Source organism: Onychomys torridus, chromosome 5, assembly GCF_903995425.1.
Source record: "Onychomys torridus chromosome 5, mOncTor1.1, whole genome shotgun sequence".
Taxonomy (NCBI): Eukaryota; Metazoa; Chordata; class Mammalia; order Rodentia; family Cricetidae; genus Onychomys; species Onychomys torridus.
In genome coordinates, this window is record NC_050447.1 from 54,789,809 (window position 1) to 54,811,906 (window position 22,098).

Here is a 22,098-nt window from a genome sequence, read left to right on the forward strand (position 1 = left end):
GGGGAGGGGGGAAGGGGGCGCGGCCATAACGCAGAGGGAGGTGACATACGACGCCTGCGCAGTATGCCAGGGATGGCGTATTTTCTTGCACCCAGTAATGCGGCGTCGCTGGCCGCTGAGGAGGGCGGAGATTTCTGTGGGGAAGTAGGGGGAGGGCTCCAAGGAGGCCTCGGGAAGAGCCGAGGTCTGAACTATAAAGTGAGAAATTGATGTGGGTACTGTTTGTCTCCGACCGGCGGCTTGAAGTCTGAGATCATCGTGGAACCGTGAGCAGCGGCGCGGGGGCAAGGGGGGGGGACCCGGATGGGGAGCGGGGGAGGGGGCGGTACCGAGGAGGAAGAAGAAAGGAGGAAGAGGACCCGGATGCTGACCCGGCTTGGGGTGACTGGCGGCTGGGTGCTGGGACGCGGGGGAGGCAGAGGGGCTCTGAGGAGCGGAAGGGCACTGATGCGGCGCAGGGGAAAAGCCAGCCTGGGAGCTTATTGCACCACTGCGGGTGTGGAGCCCTTTTTCCTCAGACTTGGAGTGAAAGCTACGTTTCTCGGGGACCCATATGTTTAGCTAGTTTCAGGCCAGAGCCTGCCTATAAAAAACAGAGAGAAATACTCTGCATGGAATTTTCGATATTTGTGTGCGTGCTGATGCGCGATTTTATCCTCTGAGGTGTTAAGGAGAAACGTTCATTCAGTCCTCTTGTGGAAAGACGGGATGGACCTTGTGCAACTTCCTGAACGTGTCTGGTCAGACAAAGTGAAGCGTGATAGGAGGATGTGAATTAGAGCTTTGGCTTAGAGAAGTATAGAGAGGTTTTTCTGAGGGAATGAGGATCGAGCTTGGCTCAAGAAGCAAGCAGGAGTTCCTAAGAGAAAAGCCTAAAGGAAAGCAGAGCCCAGAAAGAACATGTTGGAAACGCGTTTCAGGACAAAGCTTTCCCAGTATCTGAGGCCCAGAGAGATGAAGAAGGCAGGTTAAGGAATTTTAACCCAGCACTCTGGAGACTGAAGCAGGAGGATTATTACTGTGTATTGTAGGCCAGCCTAGATTACACAGGACTAGCCTGTCACCAGAAATCAAAATTAAAAAGGTTTTATCTGCTCTAATGGTCCAGTGAGCAGTAGGATATCTTGGATTCCCAACTTGAATCGCTAAAATGACAACTCGCCCAGAAGTAGAGTTTAGCATTGTGGTGCTGACCCATTCCAAGGCCAGCCTGAACTACTAATGAGTTCCTGGCTAGCCTGGGCCACACAGATCCTGTCTCAAGAAAAAGAAAAATGATGGAGGAAGATCAGAGGGGCAGCTGCAATAGTATTTCAATAGGGAAAATGATCTGCTTGCATAAATACACACTAATCTCTTTTTCAAACAAATTTCCAACAGCTTTTCAGTTTTAAAGTGGGAAACTGGTATCAGATTTGCACTGAGGCATTCTATAGTGATTCCACATAAGATTAACTGAGTTCGTGCCATTCAGCACTTAAGTCTAGTTACATGAAAAGCTGAAAATTCTAACCAAGACAATTGACAGTCCTTAGTTTAAAAAAAAAAAAAAAAAGTCAAGAGTATATAGAACTCTTAATCTGCCTTAGACTCTTAAAGTGCAAAACAGATTGACTGTCAGTAATTACAGACATTGAAGTTCTCACGAGTCTCCACTATATGTAAATATTTTCTGGGAAGGGAACATTAATTGACTTATATGAGTACTGTTAAACTGTGAATGAGCAAAAAATTACTTTTTTAAATTCATCACTAGTAGAGAAATATTAAAGATTAAAAAAAAAAAAAAAACACCAGGTTTTCTTGGAGGCAGAGGCAGGCACATCTCTGAGTTTGAGGCCAGCCTATCTACAAAGCAGATTCCAGGAAAGCCAGGGCTCTGTTACACAGAGAAACCCTTTGTGGGGGACTGGGGGACATGACGACAACATGACACTTCAGTGTTTAAGGGATGTGTCACTCTTAATTCCTGTGCAAAAGTTACCTGTGCTATTGACCCAGAGGCAAATTCTTGAAGGTGACTTCATTATTTAAAGTTAGGTCAAATGTGTCTTCCAGAATGCAAACAAGATAGCAGCATGCTTTTTGCTGCCTAATTGAGAAAAGATGGCTGCCAGCTGGTTTAAAAGAGAGGACTGTATAAAAGATGCTTGGGGACTTGAGGATTTAGGTTAATGTTAGATCAAATGCAAGGCTTTGGACTTCACCCAACAGAAAAAGAACAGGTATATTTTAGCGTATGTTTAAATGATCTGTTGCCAACATTATTTGTCTTCCTTCTTTGCATCACCTTTATCTTTAACCTCTTAAGACCAAAGTAACATGTCCAGCATTAACAACTGTAATCCCACCTCTCCAAAAAGCTCAAGAGTTCAAAGCCAGCCTGGACTACATAGGGAGTTCCAGGCCAGTCTAAGTTGCTATTTGGAATATTTTAAACTATTTTTAAGATGACAGTTCTTTTCCTTGTAATGTTCTTTTTTGTTTGTTTGGTTGGTTGGTTTGGTTTGGTTTGGTTTGGGTTTTGGTTTTTCGAGACAGGGTGCCTCTGTGTAGCTTTGGAGCCTGACCTGATGCTCACTCTATAGACCAGGCTGGCCTCGAACTCACAGAGATCTGCCTGCCTCTGCTTCCTGAGTGCTGGGATTAAAGGCATACACCACCACCGCCCTTAATAGTAACTGCTAGTCAAAGCTAATGGATTATTTTTCCTTAGGAAGTAAGGGATTGAGACATGTCATGTAGCCCGAGCTGGCCCTGAACTCCTGATCCTTCTCCCCACTTTCCAACTGCTGGGATTACAAACTTGTTCTACCACATTTGGCTAGAATTTTTCTATTTAGGATGTTTCTCTCTGAATTCATATTGCTGAACTGCTTTGGTGTGTTGCTGATTTTTTTGTGTGGATGTTTGACATACTAAGAATTAACTACCGAAAAATGAGCTCTTGAAGCTGGAGAAATGGCTCAGTAGGTAAAGTCCTTGCTGTGAAATCATGAGGACTGGGGGATTGCTAGCCAGCCAGTCTAGCCAAACCAGCAAATTCCAGCTTCAATAAAAGACTATTTCAAAATATAAGGTGGGAAGGTTAAAGAAATTACCCAATATCAATCTCAAAGTTCCTCATACACCACTGTAGTGGTTTAAATGAGAATGCCCCCCCAAAGTTGGTGGAACTTTTTGGGGAAGGATTAGGAGGTGTGGACTTTTTGGAGGAGGTATGTCACTAGAGGTAGCCTTTGGGGTTTCCAAGGCTCATGCTATTCTTAGTTAGCTTTCTGCCTCGGGCTTATGGATAAGATGTAAGCTCTCAAATACTGCTCCAGTGCCATGCATGCCTGCCTGCTTACTGCCAGATCTCCATCATGATGTTCAGAGACTCACCCTCTGAAACTGTAAGCAAGCCTCCAATTAAATGTTTTCTTTTATAAGTTGCCTTAGTCATAATGTCGTGTTTTTTGTTTTTAGGTTGTTTTTGGTTTTGAAACAGGGTCACTACATAGCCCTTGCTGTCTTGGAACTATATATGTAAACCATACTAGCTTTGAACTCACAGAGATTCCCCCTGCCTCTGCCTCTCAAGTTCTGTGACTAAAATGTGCACCACCATATTGGACTGGTCATAGTGTCTCTTTACAGCAATAAAACAGTAACTAAGACACACACACACACACACACACACACACACACACTTAAATAAATGAATACCTTCCCGTCCCTGTCCCCAGACAGGGTTTCTCTGTGTGGCAGCTCTGGCTGTTCCAGAACTTGCTTTGTAGACCAGGCTGGCCTCAATCTCACAGAGATCCTCCTACCTCCCAGCCTGCCAAGTGCTGGGTTTAAAGGCATGTGCCACCACTGCCTGGCTATGAATACTTTTTAAAGCATGCTTTTCACTGGGCGTGGTGATACACATGTAATCCTAGCACCTGAAGGCTAAGAAAGGAGGATTGTTCATTCTAGGGCAGCCTGAACTACATTGGGAAACCCTGCCTCCAAAAGCAAACAATAAAAAAAGTGCTCAGCGTGCACAGTCACATTTGTATGTGTTTGATTCTAAAGAGCAACCTGAACAATAAATATATCACTTTCATTCCTTGATTTTATTTATTATCTGTCTTCAATAAAGAGTTACAAACTGAGGTTGCAGGGGAGATGGCTCAGTCAGTAAAACATCTATGAAGCATGAGGAGCCAAGTTCCACATCCCTCCATCTTTAACCCCAGCACTTGCCCAAGCCTGAACAAGCATATCTCAGGAACTCATTGGCCAGCCAGTCTAGCTAAATTGGCAAGGCCTGGGTTCAGTGATAGATCCTGTCTCAAATATAAGGTGGAAAATGATTGAAGACTAAGGCTTATTATTATATAGCCTCTATACAAACATGCACTCACACACATTAATACATGTACACACAAAAATTTTTGTTCATCATAGGTACTTATTATGTATGTGTATGAGCATCCACATGCCATAGTACTTGTGTGGAAGTCAGTATAGCTTTTAGCTCTTAACTCATTCTTTCTTTTAATTTTATGTAGTGTCAGCAGATGGCTCTAGGTTAAGGGTTTGCCAGGAAGCCTGACAACCTGTGTTGTTCTGTCCATGGGATTCACATGATGGAAGAGAACTGACTCCCTCTTCTAGAGCCTGTCAAGTTGACAACACTAACCAGCACAGGTGCCTTCCGATTCCAAAACCTGTGATATGTAGCTAGTTCTTTGACCAGCAATAACCATGAACTGCCATCATATAACCATGTTCTGTTTGGTTTTATATTTACATATACACAGTGAATCCATAAGAGATTTTTAAAGGAGAGCTTGTGATTCTGAAAACCTAAATGTTGCTCCCCAAAAAAGACACAATTCATAACACCTAAGCTTGCCAGAGTTATCATGGTCACTAGAAAAGCCGATCTCTGAGGAGAAAAGTAGACATAGATATTTGCAGAGAAACAGAAGACTCACCAGTAAAGGAAGCCCTTGCAAAGACCATGAAGCTGGGCAAGGTAGTAATCCCAGTATTTGGGAATAGAGGCAAAAGAATCAAGAGTTCAAGGCTACCTGAGACTACATACATCGTCTCTCAAAAAATTCATATGTACATACATGCCACAGTTTATATTCTAGGAAATATTGAAGTAAAGGCAAAATTCATAAGGCACTACAGGGAATTCTTAAATAATAATTGTATCCAAATTAGTATGCATCTTAAAAACAATCTCTGAAATTTATTGATTTGAAAAATGTTTTTCACAAATTACAAAGCACACCTATCTTAATATTGATAGAATATTTGGTTTTTTTTTTTCATTTTTCTTTATTAAGAATTTTTCTACTCATTCCACATGCTATCCACAGACCCCCACCCCCACCCCCCACCCCTCTTTCCCAAGCCACCCCACATCCCTCAAATTGAGGCCTCTCATGGGAAGTCAGCAGAGCCCAGTACACTGAGCCTAGGCAGGTCCAAGCCCCTTCCCACTGCACCAAGGCTGTGCAAGATGTCACAACACAGGCACCAGATTCCAGAAGCCTGCCCATAGACCAGGGACAGATCTTGATCCTCCTGCCTGGGTGCCCCCCAAAGAGTTCAAGAGGGCCTGGACCGGTCTACTCTGGTGACCAACCTAGCAGTCATCATAGAGCCTATGTCCAGTGACAGATGGAGGCAGATTCAGAGATCCACGGCCAGGTACCAGGCTGAGCTTCGGGAATCCAATTGATGAGAGAGAGGAGAGCTACTGCAGGCAAGGGACGTCGAGATCATGATGGGAAGATGTGCAGAGATGACTGGCCACACTAGTGGAAGCCCATGAACTGTGGACTGGTGGCTGTGGAGCCCCCATGGGACAGGACTAGGCCCTCTGGATACATAAGATGGTTGATAGAATATTTGTAATCATTTAGAGAAATGTCTGTTTTTGTGAATTTGTTCTGACATTTACTTGATGTCAGTAATTTAAGCCCTTTATGGTTAATTAACTAGGAAAACTTACTATAAGTCATCTAAGAAAACTACTTAAAAATCAACTAAACATTCTGATCAATGTAATCAGTGGAATGAAGAATTTTTCTTTTTAGAAACTTGAGGTATAATTTGTATACCACCCATTCAGAATGTATAATTAAGATGGATTTGGTGGCTTGAACCCACAGTTTCAAGCCTAGCTTGGGGACCATAATAAGACCCCATCTGAGGACAAGCTAGATATGATGATGCATGTCTGTAATTTCAGCACTGAAAACCATGAGGCAGGGCAGTCACAAATTAGAAGCCATTCTGAGCTACACCATAAGACCTTTCAAAAACTTTTTTTAATTACAATTTCGTAGATTTTACTACAGTTACAGTGTACAGCCATCACCACATTCTAATAACATTTTGATCCTATATACAAACACACCACACATGTGAGCATGTGCACACACCTTCATTATTCATTAGTAACAGTCCTTATTTTTTCTGAGCCAGAAACCATTAACCTGCTTTCCCATCTGTGTAGATTTCCTGATTCAGAACATTTCCTATAAATAGGATCATACAGCATGTTCTTTTATGGCTTGCTCCTTTTGCTTTACATAATTTTTCAAGGTTTTTATACATGTAACATTTTGCTATATAAATAAAATTTAAGGTCTGTCTGTCTTAAAAGTACCTTGATAAAAATTCCTATGCACTTAATTTGATTCATGAGATCATTTTTATATTTCTACTTTTTAACAGGTCAGCTTTGAAATTTATAAAACATGGAGAAGACTCAAGAGAAAGCTGAAAGAATTCTTCTAGAGCCCTATAGGTACTTACTTCAATTGCCAGGTAACAGTTCAGTTATTGTCCGTATAGCATAGTTTTCAGAGAGTAGTGTTTATGTAAATGTTAGCAACAGGAAGCGTTAACTTAAATGGTTCTTGAGATCTTCTATTTGAAGCAGTACCGTTATAAGAAGAATTATTCAAAGAACTATATAATGAAAGTGTTTCTGTTTTGCTTTCTGTTTTATTGAGACAGGATCTCGTTGATACATCCCTAAGTTGGCCTAGAATTCATTAAGTAGCCCAGGTTGGCCTGGAATTTGTGGTGATCCTCCTGCCTCTGCTTTCCAAGTGCTGGTATTACAGGTGTACTGTGGCCAGTCCTAAAAAGTTATTCCTTCTTTCTTTTAATTATGTGTCTGTGGGAGGGTATATGCACATGTGTGTAAATGCCTGTGGTCAGAAGAGGATGTTATATCCTCTGGAGCTAGAGTCTTAGCCTGTTGTGAGCTACCTGTGATGTAGGTGCTAGGACAAACCCAGGTCCTCTACAGGACCTTAACCCTTAACTCATTCTTAATCTCTGAGCCATCTGTCCAACCCAACTCCTTTTTTCCCCCTCATTAATGTATTGAGTGTGAATATACGTGGAGCTCAGAGAATCCTGGGGATGGAATTCATGTCATTAGGCTTTGCCCTAGTCACATTTACTTCTAAAACTTAACTTTTTTTTTTTTTTTTGAGTCAGTGTCTTGCTGACCTTAAACTCACAGAGGTCTATCTCCCAAGTGCTAGGATTAAAGGTGTGCACCACTATACCCAGACTGAAACTTAACTTTTTTTCCCCTTTTTAAGTTTTTATTTTATGTATATGGAGATTTTGGCTATGTGTGTCTGGACACCACATGTATGCCTAGTGCCTGAAGAGGTCAGAAGGGGAGGTCAGTTCCCCTAGGACTGAAGTTACAGTTATGGTTCTGGGCCACCATGTGTATGCTGGGAATCCAACCTGGAACTTCTGGAGGAGTAGCAAGTGCTCTTAACCTCAGAGCCATCTCTCTAGCCTCCGAAACTTAACTTTTATGTAACTATTTTCTTGAGCCCTATTCTGAATTTGCAGTATTAGACGGGATACGATATTTGTACTAAATGAACTGTTTGTGAATTTTATCTACCATTGCTTTATGTTTAGGCTAATTTAACTTCTACTGGCAACTACTACCGAAAGATCTTTCGCAAGCCTTCCACAAGAAAAAGAAAATGCTATTAGAAAGCTAGTGGCCCTAATCAACAACAAAGGCTAGCACTTGTTTAAACTTAGGATATGTAAACTGAAGTTGTCCTAGTCTCTAAAACCTTAATTTAAAGGAATGATGGATAATTTTATGAGGAAATTCATTTGCAAAATGCTTCAAAGTTTTGTGTAACAGATAGTGTTAACTAATTGTCCCTGAACAGATTGTCTTTGTTTTTCAGAAAGAGATTAAAGTGTATTTTCTAAAAATGACCATTCCACCTCCAATAAGATTAAAACTCACTGAAATGTTTTAGACTTTCTTGTTGGCCCCCATTTTAAAAAGCTGTGCCTTTTGATCTTTAATTGTGTGTATATATGTGCTGGGGTAGGAAATATGTGTTCATGAGTGTGGGTACTCACAGAGGACTGAAGAGGGTGTTGGATCACCTGGAGCTAAAGTTACATATGGTTGTGAGCCACATGACATGGGTGCTGGGAACCAAACTTGGGACCTCTACAAGAGCAGCAAAAGCTCTTTAATGCTGAGCCATCTCTCTACCCACCCAAGTGTAGTGTGAATGATAAAATGAAGAGGGTAATCCACCCCCACTATTCTTTTACATTGGAAAATCTGAGGGGTATTTGGTGGGGAAGGAAATGGGTTGCTGTGACTGTCTTATTAAGTCTGATCAGTTTGGAAGCAAGTTTTTCAATTTTTCTTGTAATCACATTTTGGAAGCCAGTGAGATAGCTTAGGCAGTAAAGGTGCTTGTCGCCATGCCTAAGCTCTGACTTCATCTCCAGGACCAACATATTCCTGCAGGCTGTCTTCTGACCTCCACAAGTGCACTGTGAAATGCACATGATCATAGAAACTCAAATAAGTGTTTCTTGAAATTATGTTTTTAAGTAAAATAATGTTTTCTTTGTCATATTCTGTTTTAATTGCAGGTAAACAGGTGAGAACCAAACTTTCACAGGCATTTAATCACTGGCTGAAAGTTCCAGAAGACAAACTACAGGTATCTAAGCAGTCCATTTTGTCTCCGTTTTGTCCTACTGTGCGTCCAGTTCTGGCCTTCGAGCATGCTGGACAAGTGCTTTGTCACTGAGCCACATCCCCAGCCCTTAGGCAGTTCTAATCTTCTGCATTTAATCACCAAGGAATTAGTAGGTGTCATGTAAAAGTACTGCAAGATCCTTATTCTGTTAATGTTTACACAATATTATATATTGAGGTTGCTAAATATTTATTACTTATAAAAGCTTAAAACAACTGAGACTTTAATAATTTGGTAATATGTGGTAACATTTTATTTGTGCTGAAATGTGATATTTTATTTTTATGTTAATAAATAGTTTGCCTGGAGATCAGAGGAGATCAGAGCGAGCCATAAACAGAAGTCAGGCAGTGGTGGCACATGCCCTTAATCTGATCACATGGCAGGTGGAGTCTCTGTGTGTTCAAGGCCAGAGCCAAGCATGTTGACACACACCTTTAATCCCAGTACCAACCATAGAGACTTGGAGGTCTGTATAGACAGGCAGTGTTGAGGAAGTGATGTGGCTGGGCTTAGAGCCAATGAGAGGGCAGAACAGGAAGGCAATAAAGGCGCAGGTTAGACAGAAAGAAGCTCTTTGGGGAAGCTATGGCGAGGTGGTAAGCTAAGGTTAGTTGGCAGCTATTGCTCTGATCTGTGTGGCTTATACCTCTATATTTGGCTGTGTTTCTTACTTAATAAGACTGTTTAGAAATTAGTCTACAATTGGCGCCCAACGTGGGGCCTGAACCCACAACCCTGAGATTAAGAGTGTCATGCTCTACCGACTGAGCTAGATGGGCTACAAGCACTAGACCGTGGCTACAAGAACTAGACCGTAGCTACAAGCAGTCAGGCTACACACAGCTGGAATTACTTGCAGCCAGATCTCTAACTCACGTGGCCAGAGCTCCTATTGGCTAGACTGGTTGTGAGTTTACAGACCCCTGGCTCAGGCCCTAAAGCGCTCAGGCCAGAGCACGTGGCTGGACTTCACAGAGGCCTGGACCTCCTTCAGGGCTTTCTCCATCACATCCTGGAGGAGGTCCAGCAGGTCCAGCACGGCCAAGGGACGAGCTGGGCCAGAGCCTACAGGGTGTCAAGCAGAAGGTATAACCTCTACAAGCCATATTTGGGACTTTCAAGTCCATCTTGAGAAGTTCTCAACATAAACAGGACCTCACAGAGAAAGCTGTGAATCAGGGGGACAGCTAGATGAACCGTTATCAGCGAAGTTCTGCAGAAGCCACAGAATGAGATTCTCAAAGATCTGTCTGACAGGATCCATGTGGTCAAGGATGCCCAAGATTGGGATTTCACATCCTTGGAGAACGTGATCAAGGAGCACCTTAAGGAGCTCACCAAGTCCATCAATGACAAATCTCCATCTTCACTGATGTCCCAAAGAGGAGCCAGAAAGAGATAAATGACGTCAAGATAAAGGTTGCCTCCCTGGAAGAATCCAAGGGCACTAGAAATCAGAACCTGAAAATTCTGAAAGCCCTGAAGGATGTCCAGGCCTCTGTGAAGTCCAGGGAGAGGGACATTTGTAGTGGGTAGCCATCCCAGCCTTGGCCTGGAAGTTCCAACCCCCAACGAGCCTTCGGTAATGGTCACGCCCACAAGGCGGGGCTGAGGGAGGAAGCTGAAGACCCAGGATCGAGAGGAGAGGTTTCTTTTGGTTCCGGGACCCTGGACACTGGAGGTAGACCGAGCAGAGTCCTCCAGAGAACACCGCCGGACTGCGCCATACCTTTGCCAGACCCTATAACCTATCCCTTCATTTGTAAGTTACCCCACAAAATACACCTCCCTTTTAACTATGTGGAGTGGCCTTAATAATTTCACCAATAGACATTGAGGCCCTGTAGAGTTCCCTTCAGGCCATGGAATCTGATGTCTACATAGAGGTCCAGGAGCTAGTGAGCCTCAAGCAGGAACAACATGGGTTCAAGCAAGAGCCTGGCATTGGAGCCCCTCATGGAGAAGCTTTTGCGGTCTGAGGAGTCGTCCTCTTGCCTCCCGGAGGACATCAGGAGACTGGAAGAAGAGCTGAAGGCTGAGGCCCATGGAGCAGAGGAGGCCATTGTCTTCAAAGACTCCAAAGCCTTAGATAAACTCCAGCAGCAGATTGAAGGCCTTGGTGCCAGGCTCCAGTATGTAGAGGATGGAGTCTACTCTATGCAGGTGCCCTTTGCTCACCACACTGAGAGCCTGGAATCGCTCTTGTCTAAGAGCCAGGAGTAAGAGCAGTTCCTGGTTATGCTGCAGGAGCACCTGGAAAGCCTGGGGTCCTCCTCTGATATGGCCAGCACAATGAGTAGCCTGGGGGAGGTCCAGCTGATGCTGGCCAGAGCGAAGTAAAAGAGCTGCAGCAAAGTGTGGGTGAACTCTCCAGCACTGTGGAGTCACTGCAAGAACAGGTGCATTCAATGTTCAATGAGGACCAAGCCCAAGCCACAGGCCTGCCTCCCAGGATTTCCTGGATAGACTCTTCTCTCTAGACAACCTGAAATCCTTAGTGGACCAAGTGGAGTCAGACTTGAAAATGCTCAGGACTGCTTTGGACAGCTTGGTTGCCTACTCTGTCAAGACTGAAACAAATGAAAACAACCTGGAGTCCGCCAAAGGCTTGCTGGATGACTTAAAGAATGATCTGGATAGGTTGTCTGTGAAAATTGTAAAGATCCATGAAAATATCTAAATGAACTGCTTGTGTAGGGCACACGTTTATAGTCCAGTTTCTTATGACCAAGAAACAAAACAAAACAAAATCATTGTTTCCTCCCAGGTACCCTCCCACCAGCCTCTTGCCCCTTTCCCCTCAAAAAGCAGTAGACACCATCTGAGCATGACTGCGTGGTGTTCTGTGCCTGATTAATTTATTTGGAGTTACTACCACACACCTTTGGTTTCTGAAATCCTGTTTCTGCTTTTGGTTTGGCTTCCTGAAGGCCCAACCCTGTACAGAAAAGGTGGCTTTTAGAAGGGATGTGTCTACTGTCAGGGAGATGACAATGGCTTTAAGTGGGGATTAACAGAGCAGATTAACCTTAAAAAAAAAAAAGAAAGAAAGAAAGAAAAGAAATCCTATCTGGCTGACAGATTTATGGTAAAACACAGCAACAGCAATGGGGGGGGGGGCACTTTTAGTAATATTGTTAAGTATAACCTGTTTTGGCAAGCATGTACCATGGTGGTACACACATGGAATCCCAGCCCTTAGGAGCTGGCTACATAAGGAGACTATGTCTCAAAAAAAAAAAAAAAAAAAAAAAAAAAACTGGGTTTGAGAGATGGCTCTGAGGTTCATTAAGAGCATATACTGCTCTTGCAGAGGACCTAAGTTCAATTCCCAGCACCCGCATCAGGCACCTCACAACTGCCTATAACTCTAGATCCAAGGGAATCCGATATCTCTGGCCTCCAAGGGCACCTGCACTCACATGCACATACTCATACACTGACACATACACAAATTAAAAATAATAGAAATAAATCTTTTAAAAAACTCTCACTGTGTGCATGTACACATTTGTGCTTTAGTCTTTGTATATCTCTGTATGTATGTGGTTGTATCTCTTTACATGTACGTGTTGTATGTGTATATGTTAGTGAAATTTTCTTTCTATTTTGGTTGTTTTCCTCTAGATTATCATTGAAGTAACTGAAATGTTGCATAACGCCAGCCTACTCATTGATGATATTGAAGACAATTCAAAGCTCAGACGTGGTTTTCCAGTGGCGCATAGCATCTATGGAATCCCATCTGTCATCAATTCTGCCAATTATGTCTATTTCCTTGGCCTAGAGAAAGTCTTAACACTTGATCACCCAGATGCTGTAAAGCTTTTCACACGCCAACTTTTGGAACTCCATCAGGGACAAGGCCTAGATATTTACTGGAGGGACACCTACACCTGTCCCACTGAGGAAGAATACAAAGCCATGGTGTTGCAGAAGACAGGTGGATTGTTTGGACTAGCAGTGGGTCTCATGCAGTTGTTCTCTGAATACAAAGAAGATTTAAAGCCACTTCTTGATACACTTGGGCTCTTCTTCCAGATTAGAGATGATTATGCCAATCTACACTCCAAAGAATACAGTGAAAACAAAAGTTTCTGTGAAGACCTGACAGAAGGGAAGTTCTCATTCCCCACTATTCATGCCATTTGGTCAAGGCCAGAAAGCACCCAGGTACAGAATATCCTGCGCCAAAGAACAGAAAATATAGATATTAAAAAATACTGTGTGCAGTACCTGGAGGATGTAGGTTCTTTTGAATATACTCGATACACCCTGAGAGAGCTTGAAGCTAAAGCCTACAAACAAATTGAGGCCTGTGGTGGGAACCCTGCACTAGTGGCTTTAGTGAAGCATTTAAGTAAGATGTTCACAGAAGAAAATGAATAATATTTGCCTATTTTGGTTAGACTCAATAGCTTCTTTCAGTCAAAAATGTGGAGTGGCTTCCTGTTTATCTTCTCAAGTACTAGTCTCCAAAAACTGAGTAAATAAGGATGATGTGGGTGAAAATATTTCATTGTCAGAATCCCTTTGCATAAAAATACAAACTCGAGAGCTAGAGTGATGGCTCAGTGGTTAAGAGGCTTGCAGAGAACCCAGGTTCAATTCCCAGTACCCATATAGAAGTTCACCACCATCTAATCTAGAACTCCAGTTCCAATGATCTGATGACCTCTTCTGACCTTTGCAGGTAGCAGACATGCACGTAATACACTGACACACACATAGACAAAACACTCATACAAATTAGATTTTTTTTTTTTTTAATTTTTTAAAAACACAAAGTTGAAAGTACCAGGAGCCTTAGAAATGTCAGACGGTAAATGTGTCCAACTGTCTCTACTACCACACATGTTCTGGATTTATGAATAAAAAAGACATTTTCCAAGAAACTTTCTGCTTTGTAACTGTATGATATGGATGCTTCCCAATTCACTGGTGCTTCAGTTCAAAACAGGGACTTCCTAGACAAGTCTTTAGCTAAAGACCAAAAAACTGCTGTCTTTTCCCTAAATGATACTAAGAGTATGTCAGTTTTGTCTCTTTGAAGGCCTATACCAAAGTCTGAAAAGACACAATGAAAGCAGTAAATACTCTTCTCACTCCTTTGCTTGTTTCCATCCTTAACACCACACAAATTGCTTTTTTAGCAAGGAGGCTCCACTTAATGAAGTTCACATCCTGGTCCCAATTTATTTTTCTTTGTGTGTGTGTGTGTGTGTGTGTGTGTGTGTGTGTGTGTGTGTGTGTGTGTGTGTCTTCTTGTAACATTTTTCTGCCCCAAACTGATTATATCTGTGTATAATGTTGTTTCTCTGTGAATGAAGAAAATATAGAAAAAGTGTTTTGTGGAACATACTTGTAACTCCAGCAATCCAGAGGTATAGTCAGGAAGATCAGAAGCTATATGAGTTTGAGGCTAGTCTAGGCTACCTGAGACTTTGTCTCAAAAGAAAAAAAAATTTTTTTGACAGGCTTCACTATACAATTCTAGCAGGACTCAAGGATCAAAGGATCCACCAGCCTAGCCTCTGCCTCCTGAATGCTAGGATAAAAGGTGTGTCCCACCATGCCTGACAAAGAATGTGTAAGTTGATTTATTTTCTTGCCTAATCAAATTAATTTTGGCCTGGTACTAATTCATGATTCTTCTGTCATTCTTGTCTTGCCTTTGTCAGTAACAGAAATGCTCAATAGTGAATTGGAGTCAGATTATCCAGTAATCATAATTCCATTCTTTACTTGGTCTGTGGTCACAGTTAATTCAGAGGACAGCCAGAATGTAATGAGTATCTTTGTTCCTTTAATAAGATGATTTTATTTGTGCACACCTTTAATCCCAGCACTCAGGAGGCAGAGACAGGCAGATCTTGGGGGGTGGGGGGGGTAGCCTGGTCTACAGAGTGAGTTCCAGGATAGCCAGAGCTATACAGAACCCTGTCTCAAAAAAAAAAAAAAGATTTGTTCTGCAGTAATGCTTTTCCTGCCTAAGAAATTCTTCAGCTATCCTCTTGTCAGAGACTTCTGTTGTTGTTGTTACTTTGTGGGTTTTTTTTTTTTTTTTTTTTTTTTTTTTTTTTTTTTTTTGAAAGAGAGGGTTTCTCTGTGTAGCCCTGGTTGTCCTAGAACACACTTTGTAGACCAGGCTGGCCTTGAACTCACAGTGATCCACCTGCCTCTGCCTTCTGAGTGCTGGACCTAAAGGAGTGTGCCACCACTGCCTGGTTGAGACTTTTTAATATTTTCTGTTTCATGCAGCTTCAGAAAAACATTAATTTTATTTACCAGATCTACAAGAATAAATGTCAGTTATATTGCCTTACATGACTTGGCTCAGCAAGATTTTTATTTTCTTGAGATGAGGTCTGGCTTTGTTGTCTAAGCTATTATTGGCCTTATCTTCCTTCAGCCTCTGGAGTAGCTGGGATTCCAGTCCAGTCCTGGGTCTAGCAAGGTCTTAGTTCATCTGTTCTGATCTCCCACTGCCCCTCCTCTAACTTCTATTCCCCATTCATTCCCCTTGGGAGATCTTCGGAAGCCCTCTGCCAGTTCTGAGCACATTCAGCCACCTGCATTCTTTGGCTTCCAGTGTTATTAGGGAATGTTCTGGCTGCTGGGGTCGTCACTACTGCCTCCTTGAGCAGCCTTCCCCCAGAGTAACCTGTATTATTTCTCTCATCTTCCTTTCCTAACAGAAAAGGAGATTCCTCACCTAGCAATCTTATGTTCTCCTATTACCTTTTCCACTCTCCACCTATCAGATGTGAAGCCTCCTAACTTTCTACTCTTTTATTTCAAATCTGCCTTCAAGTCTTCTGCCTTTTATTTCTAAAAACAAACCAGATGAGGTGGCACATGCCTGTAATCTTAGCAGTTAGGATGGGAAACTGGGACCAAAAGTTCAAGGTCCTTATTGACTACATAGTGGGCTGGGCCTGACCTGGGTTTTGTAAGAATTTGTCCTACAGCCTTAGGCCAAAGGAGCTCTCGAGCTCTAGATTCCTTTCCCTTCCCTTCCCTCCCTACTCCTAAGGGCCTCGCCCCATCTCAGGCTGTCATCCTTAGTAGGAATTGTCCTATGGCTCATGTTAAGCCCTGTGCTATGGGAAAGCAGAAAGAAATGTGTATTTATATATCTGTAATCCCAGCGCTCAGGAGGCAGAGGCAGACAGATCTGTGATCTGGTCTAAATAAGAGTTTCAGGCCAGTCGAGGTAACAGTGAGACTCTCAAAAAAAAAAGTTTCACATACAGAAAAGGGCTCACAGTATTGTGAGTTCATATATAATATAGTTGACATTTTACTTTCTTAACCTGACCACCCACTTGGCTAACTACAGATTCACTCTACTCATTTTAATTTATCTTTTCATATTTAGATTATTTGATATATTGAGATTTAGCTGTAATGTTAGGCATTTTGCTATGTACAGCTTGGTTAAAAAGGAAATACAAAAAAAAAAAAATTCAGTGATATAAATTTCAGTGTTAACCTGTTAGTTCAAGTCAGCTGTGTACAGTGTTTCCTAGCAGTTAATGGTCACTGACACAGAAATGCCTGGGAAATATTTGTCCCGCCTTTTGTTTGTTTGTTTGTTTGTTTGTTTGTTTTTGTAGCCCTTGCTGGCCTAGAGCTTGATAAGTAGGTTTGATCTCAGAGATCTGCCAGTTTCTATGTCCAGACTGCAGGGATTAAAAGCATGTACCATTACTGGGGCATAGGGGGTGGTGGCATGGCCTTTAATTCTAGCACTAGGGAGGCAGAGACAGGCCTGAGTTAGAGTGAGTTCCAGGAAAGGCACTAAAGCTACACAGAGAAACCCTGTCTCAAAAAACCAAAAAGGAAAAAAAAAAAAAAGCATGTACCATCACTCCCCAACAAAGCATATTCTTTATACAACACTACTTTAGAAGAATCACCAACTTTGTATTGTTTATCATTGTTTATCACTGTATTTAAAAAGAAAGCTATATCTGAAGAGATAATCCATGAAACAAGATAGCTGGATCTCAGTTGGGTGAATGTCTTAGTCAGTGTTCTATTGTTATGACAACCGCATGACCAAGGCAACTCTTATAAAAGAAAGCATTTAATTGGGGGTTTGTAATTTCAATTAGTCCAGTCCACAACATGGCAGGAATGTGGTGACACTCATGGCGCTGGAGCAATAACTAAAAACTACATCCTTATCTGTAGGCAGCAGGCAGAGTCTGGACCTGGCTTGAGCTTTTGAAACCTCAAAGCCCCTAGTGACACACTCCCTCCAACAAAGCCACACCTCCTAATCCTTCTAGTTCTAGCAAAGAGTTCCACTCCCTGGTGACTTAGTACTCAAAAATATAAGCCTATGAGGGTCTCTCTTATTCAGACCACCACATTGAGGTAGTTTAGCAATAATGGTAAGCAGTTGGATGGTGTGTAAATCTTACTGAAACTTGCCCAGTTACTTAATAGAAGTTGTAAACTGGAAGTAAACATTTGAGGAGTGTTTTAAAGAGATTTGGTTTTGATGAATATTCTGACAAAAATGTCATTGCTTTTTAAGACTATAATGGTTTATCAAACCTCACAGGTTAAGTCAGTTAAAGAACTGGACATACAAAATGGAGCAAAGAGAATAGACGAAGTAGCACAAACCTGTAATAACACTAAAGCTGAGGTAAGAAAATTATGAGTTCAAGTACACTCTGACCTCCATAGCGAGTTAGAGCCCAGATGGTCTGCATACTCAGACCTTTGTCTCAAGAAACCAAAGTACTGAGTTAAGGAAGCAGAGGTTATTAAAATAAGATGTGGCTTTTTAAAACACAAAGTAGGAATTCAGAAAGACTCAGATTTTCTAATAAGTTTTGTGAAAGTGGGTTTGTGGTTTGTTTGAAGTATAAATTTAGACAGAGATGGCCCAGTCTGTCAAGTTCTTACTTCATATACATAAGGATCTGAGTTTGATTTTGTTTTAAGATTTATTTGTTTGTTTGTTTGTTTATTTATTTATTTTATGAATGTGAATGCTCTATCTGCATGTACAACCATATGCATCGGATCCTACTCTAGATGCGATTGCTGGACATTGAACTCAGGATCTCTGAAAGAGCAGCCAGTGCTTTTAATTAATTGCTGAGCCATCTCTTTAGCCCCAAAGATCTGAGTTTTGACCCCCAGCATCCACACAAAATCAGAATATGTCAGTGTGCACCATATAATCTCAGTACTTAGGAAGCAGAGACAGGTGCTCTGACAAGCCATTCTAACTGAATCTGTAAAGCATATTTTTTATTTATTTATTTATTTATTTATTTAGGTTTTTTGAGACATGGTTTCTCTGTGTAGCTTTGTGCCTTTCCTGGAACTTACTCTGTAGCCCAGGCTGGCCTTGAACTCATAGAGATCTGCCTGCCTCTGCCTCCCGAGTGCTGGGATTAAAAGTGTGCACTACCAATGCCTGGCCAAGCATATTCTTTAAATCAAATCTGTAAAGCATATCCAAGAGACCCTGTCTGGAAAAAAAAATGATGTGAAAAACTTGAGGAAGACCCCTGATGTTGAAGAATAGAAAATTTATATGTTGTATCTGATTTTTTTATATGGTGTATCTGTTCTCATTTTCTCTGCCTTTGTACCTTCTTTTATGTGTGATTTTCCCCATCCCATTTCTTCCTCTTCCTCCTCCTCCTCCTCCTCCTCTTTTTCTTTTCTTCCCTTCCTTCCTCCTTCCCTCCCTCCCTCCCTCTCTCCTTTCCCCCCTTCTCTCTCCTTTCTTCCTTCCTCCCAGTCCAGGATGGCCTCAAACTAAATCCACAGTCAAGGATGACCTTGAGCTGTTCTAGTGCCTCCATCTCCCAGATGCTGGGCTTAAAGGTGTGTGATACCATGCCATCTTATGCAGTGCTGGTAATCAAACCTAAGGCCTTATGTATGCTAGGCAAGCACCCTGAAAACTGGGCTATATTCTGGTGAAACTGTCTTCAAAAAATTGTTAGAAAAAGGAAACATATGTTACTCTCAAAACTATGAATTCACAGCAAAAATAGCTAAGCTCCCAGGTCAGGAGATGAACTAGACCCAGCTGACTTTTTCATTTTTTTTCCTCCTTGCCTTTCCCTTGAGTCCATCTGTTAGGGTTTTTTATTGCTGTGAACAGACACCATGACCACAGCAACTCTTATAAAGTGAAACATTTAATTGGGGTAGCTTACTTACAGTTTCAGAGGTTCAATCCATTATCATCATGGTGGGGAGCATGGCAATGTGCAGGCAGACGTGGTGCTGGAGAAGTAGCTGAAGTCCCACATCTTGCAGGCAATAGGAAGCTGACTAAGACACTGGGTGGTATCCTGAGCATAGAAAACCTTAAAGACTGCCCCATGTGACACAATTCCAACAAGACCACACCCACTCAAACAAAGCCACACCTACTAATAGTGCCACTCCCTATGAGATTATGGGGACCAATTACATTCAAACTATCAAATTGTCTATATTGAGAAAGACAAAGTTACATGTACCTAGTGTAAAAAGTCACTTCAAAAGAGATTATGAAACAAATATAATAATAAAAATGCTTGTGTATGCTGTCCAAAAAGGACAAAGACCTCAGAGAAACCTTGAGTGGAAGTCAAGGTTGTTGCCAAATATTTAACTACAAAAAGATGTGTTACATTGTTTATGTTGCAGAATGTTTGTTTAACTATGTAAAGAGGTGTTGCATTTGTTTAAATATGTAAAGATGTGTTGCTATTTTACCTTGCCTACCTAAGGCACCTGATTGGTCTAATAAAAAGCTGAACAGCGGGTTGGGGATTTAGCTCAGTGGTAGAGCACTTGCCTAGCAAGCACAAGGCCCTGGGTTCGATCCTCAGCTGAACAGCAATAGCGAGGTAGGAGGTATAGGCAAGACTTCCTATAGACAAATTTCTAAACGGTCTTAGTAAATAAGAAACACAGAGCCAAATACAGGGGTAATAGCAAAGAGATCAGAGTAATAGCCACAACTAGCCTTAGCTTACTACCAGCTGTAGTTTCCCCAGAGAGAGCTTCTTCCTGTCTGGCTTGTGTTTTTATTGCCTTTCTGTTCTGCTTTCTCATTGGCTCTAAGCCCAGTCACATGACTTCTTCGTCACTGCCTGTCTATACAGACCTCCAGGTCTCTATGGTTGGTACTGCGATTAAACGCTGCCATGTGATCAGATTAAGAGCATGTGTGCTACCACTGCTGCTGGACTTCTGCTTAATGGCTATTTGACCTCTGATCTCCAGGCAACTTTATTTATTAACATACAAATAAAATATCACCACAACTTCCAAGCAGGAAGAGTAAGTAGGAGGAGGAATTTAGGCTTGAGGAAGGAAGAAAAGGAGACATCAGGGAGAAGCTAGGGCCCAGCCAGACACGGAGGAAGCAGGAACATATAGGTCATACAGAATGAAAGGTAAAAAGCTCCAAGGCAAAACACAGATGAATAGAAACAGGTTAAATTAAAAGAGCTAATGGGATAAGCCTGAGCTAAGGCGGAGCATTTATAATTAACAATAAGTCTCCATGTCTTTATTTGGGAGCTGGTTGGTGGCCCAAAGAAAATTCCAACAGACACAGCCTAGCCCAGGGCTTCCTCAAGAGAATCCAGAGTGTTCCTTTTTTCCTTACTACCTTAGGAAAAATAGAGATAACTGTTAAACCAAAGAAAGCAAAGATCCTTACAGATATTGAAGGTATGCATTTAAAAATCTTATCACATTAAAAAAAAATCCCTCCCCAGGGTAAAGATAATGAAATTTCTGTCCTTTGTTTTCCCCTCCTCACCATCCTGCTCCTCATCTTCTTTTTGGAGACAAGATCTCACTATGTAGCTCCAGATGGCCGGGAACTTGCTCTCTGGACCAGGTTGACCTCTAATTCACTGAGATCTACCTGCTTCTGCCTCCCGCTTCTGAGTGCTGGGATTAAAGGTGTATGCCACCAGGCCCAGCAAGTAGTAAGAGTTTCTAAGTTGCTTTCAAGACAAACCCCATACAGTTTCAATTAGGAAAAAATTTGGGATATTATACTTTTTCAAAGGTGTACAGCACCCAATTCATTTATTGGTACATGGCTTTTGGAAGCACACCAGACTTCCTTCTTTCACAGGAGCAATGATCTTGAACATGACATATGGAAAACCTCTAATCATCTTTTCTATTCTTCTAAAAGGCAAAAAGAACTGAGGGGGGGGGGGAGGGAGGAAGGGGATCCTCAAAAGTCAGTGAATGACACCAGTCACCCTATTGAGATAACAATAAACAAAACAGACAAGAGCCAAATATAAAGCAATCCCCTCTGGGATCAGATGTCCTGGGGAATCAAACTAATCTTACAAGAATACCGAGAAAGGGGCTTGTAATCTCTTGCAGCTGTGCTTGCTATACCCTGCTGCAGGAGAAGCCAAATGGGCGAAGATGGAAATTTGTGTAAGATTTTCAGTACTACCCAGCCCCTTACAATAGCCTTGTCTCAGGGCTATCTAAACTTCCTCTAAATCTATCCTATTTTTCAGTAATACATCTTTGTAGTAACTTTTGTAGTGTCAAATAGCCAGTGTTTGTTTACCTTCGCCTGAGAACAGTATGCTTATGTGTGCACAGTTTTTTAAATTTATTTTACGTGCATTGGTGTTTTGCCATGGGTGTCGGGTCCCCTGGAATTGGAGTTACAGACAGTTGTGAGCTGCCATGTGGATGCTGAGAATTGAACCCAGGTCCTCTGGAAAAGCAGTCAGTGATCTTAACTACTGAGCCATCTCTCCAGCCCAACATGTGCCCAAATTTAAGAGACATTTGCAAACAGTAACTATAAATCCAATTTTGGCTGTGTGTTGGCTCGTAGCTGTAATCTTATCAATTGGGTGGTGGAAGCACAGAGATTATCATGAGTTTGATGTCAATTAAACATCTTTGACTGTTAGGTCAGGTTTTTTGGAATGCAATGTTAAACTTAGCAGACCACTAGCTTCTACCAACCCTAAAGCTAAAATCACAGGACTTCTGAAACTGAAGTGATTGA

At 41.9% G+C, this 22,098-nt stretch overlaps 1 protein-coding gene and 1 pseudogene across 1 annotated transcript; both read left to right on the top strand.

Moving 5' to 3' along the window:
• The first annotated feature begins 46 nt into the window (after positions 1–46).
• Ggps1 (geranylgeranyl diphosphate synthase 1) lies at positions 47–13,954 on the top strand. Its single transcript, XM_036189109.1, has 4 exons — positions 47–266; positions 6,730–6,822; positions 8,947–9,017; positions 12,687–13,954. Exons 2-4 carry the CDS (start codon positions 6,753–6,755, stop codon positions 13,446–13,448), a joined length of 903 nt encoding a protein of 300 aa, XP_036045002.1. The 5' UTR covers positions 47–266; positions 6,730–6,752; the 3' UTR covers positions 13,449–13,954.
• LOC118583825 lies at positions 9,082–12,073 on the top strand (annotated as a pseudogene).
• Positions 13,955–22,098: the final 8,144 nt, after the last annotated feature.